At 39.1% G+C, this 1,438-nt stretch overlaps 1 protein-coding gene across 1 annotated transcript; it reads right to left on the bottom strand.

Annotated features, from left to right (window-relative positions):
* Nucleotides 1–1,091, bottom strand: CBG26760 (the record flags this gene model as incomplete). The annotated part of the gene is made up of 4 exons (XM_045240967.1): nucleotides 1–42; nucleotides 443–512; nucleotides 560–657; nucleotides 960–1,091. The coding sequence occupies 4 exons, from the start codon at nucleotides 1,089–1,091 to the stop codon at nucleotides 1–3; spliced, it is 342 nt and encodes a 113-aa protein (XP_045100756.1).
* Between the last annotated feature and the right edge of the window lie 347 nt (nucleotides 1,092–1,438).

Genomic DNA, 1,438 nt, shown 5'->3' with positions numbered 1-1,438 from the left:
TCAAAGATGTGGCGATGTTGTGACGAATTCCTTGGATTTTGGCTGAAGTTTTTTTTTTAACTTTAAAAAGTAAATTTGTCGTCGAACCGGTAATACTTCGATTTTTACTTCATTAAAAAAAAACATTAGACTTCCTACTATACAAAATGCACCTAGTTACCATAATTCTTGATCTTGTTTCGGAAGTTAAAGATCAAACTTTCTCGAAACTTTTTTCATTTCCTAAAGAAAAAAAATTTTATGTCAACTTCAATTTCCGGTATTTGTGAGGGTGGAAAACCTCCGAAATTCTCTCTACTTGTTATTTGAGTTCTGAATCATGTACACCATGCGTGCTAACCTTCCGGTTAAGCTTCCGAATCAAAAAACCTTCAGGAAAAGTTTTAAAAATTGTATTTTGTTCGGAAATGGATGGACACAGTGCTCAAATTTTTTAACTGACCAGGACGAAAATCGTTGCTGGAAGGGAGCGAAGAGCTTGTTGGAGCACTGAATCGGCGATTTGTGCAGACCTGAAAATTTTAAATAAGAGAATGTTCGCTATGATTGAATAAAATACTTGAGCGAAATTTTCGGGAAATTGAGACGACCGGCACTGAGAGCCATGACGACTACGGTCACTCTTCGCGTGGCACCAGGAAGCACTGTGACGGTGATCTGAAAAAAGTTTAGTTGGTATTGAGTTCCTAAATACTGAAGAATACTCAAGAAACTAGGCTGTATAATCTCAATAATTTTAGGAACAATCCCACTATTGGATCTCTGAATTATTTAGTAACCCTCGAATCTTTGTTACTCTGAACCCTTTAACCTCCATTCTATCCGTTTCATACATTCTTCTTGGTCTTTGAGCTACTAATTTTGTTATTGTTTTTAGTATGGTCCTCCTAGATTTCTTCATCTCACACACGGCGACGTTCTTCTCATTTACCTTACTCCAGACATCATAATCCGCTTACGTTTGCCAATTTCCTCTTAGTGACAGCTCTTGCGCATGGCGACAGGGAAGTTGTCGTTTGAAAACATGGTAACGAGGGACTTGACATCCAGGAACGGGCATTCGGATCTCTGACCTTTCGACACAAAGACATTCCAGAAGATCAAAACACTACAGAAGCCGGTAATTAATCTTGTCGACTTCAACAAAGTAATTTTAGGAATACCCAACTGTACATAGCTTCATGTCGGCGATTTCCAGCAATTCAACTGTTGCCACACTTCCTTATTTGATCTCAATCTCCTTCCTGGGCGCAGACACATCAATCTAAAGTATCCATACCCGTGCCCTTGCGGTAAATCTGGTGGTCCGTTCCGCCCATACCAAAATAATTAATAACCGAACAGACGTGAGAGAGATGAGGGATAAAGATGTCTGAGACCATAATTAGATAAATTGTCTCGCTTTGTCAAGAGGAAAGATTTCGTCGTATGTGAAACG

This window comes from Caenorhabditis briggsae, assembly GCF_000004555.2.
Source record: "Caenorhabditis briggsae AF16 supercontig from assembly CB4, cb25.NA_263, whole genome shotgun sequence".
NCBI lineage: Eukaryota > Metazoa > Nematoda > Chromadorea > Rhabditida > Rhabditidae > Caenorhabditis > Caenorhabditis briggsae.
This window is presented reverse-complemented; position numbering and strand designations above follow the sequence as displayed.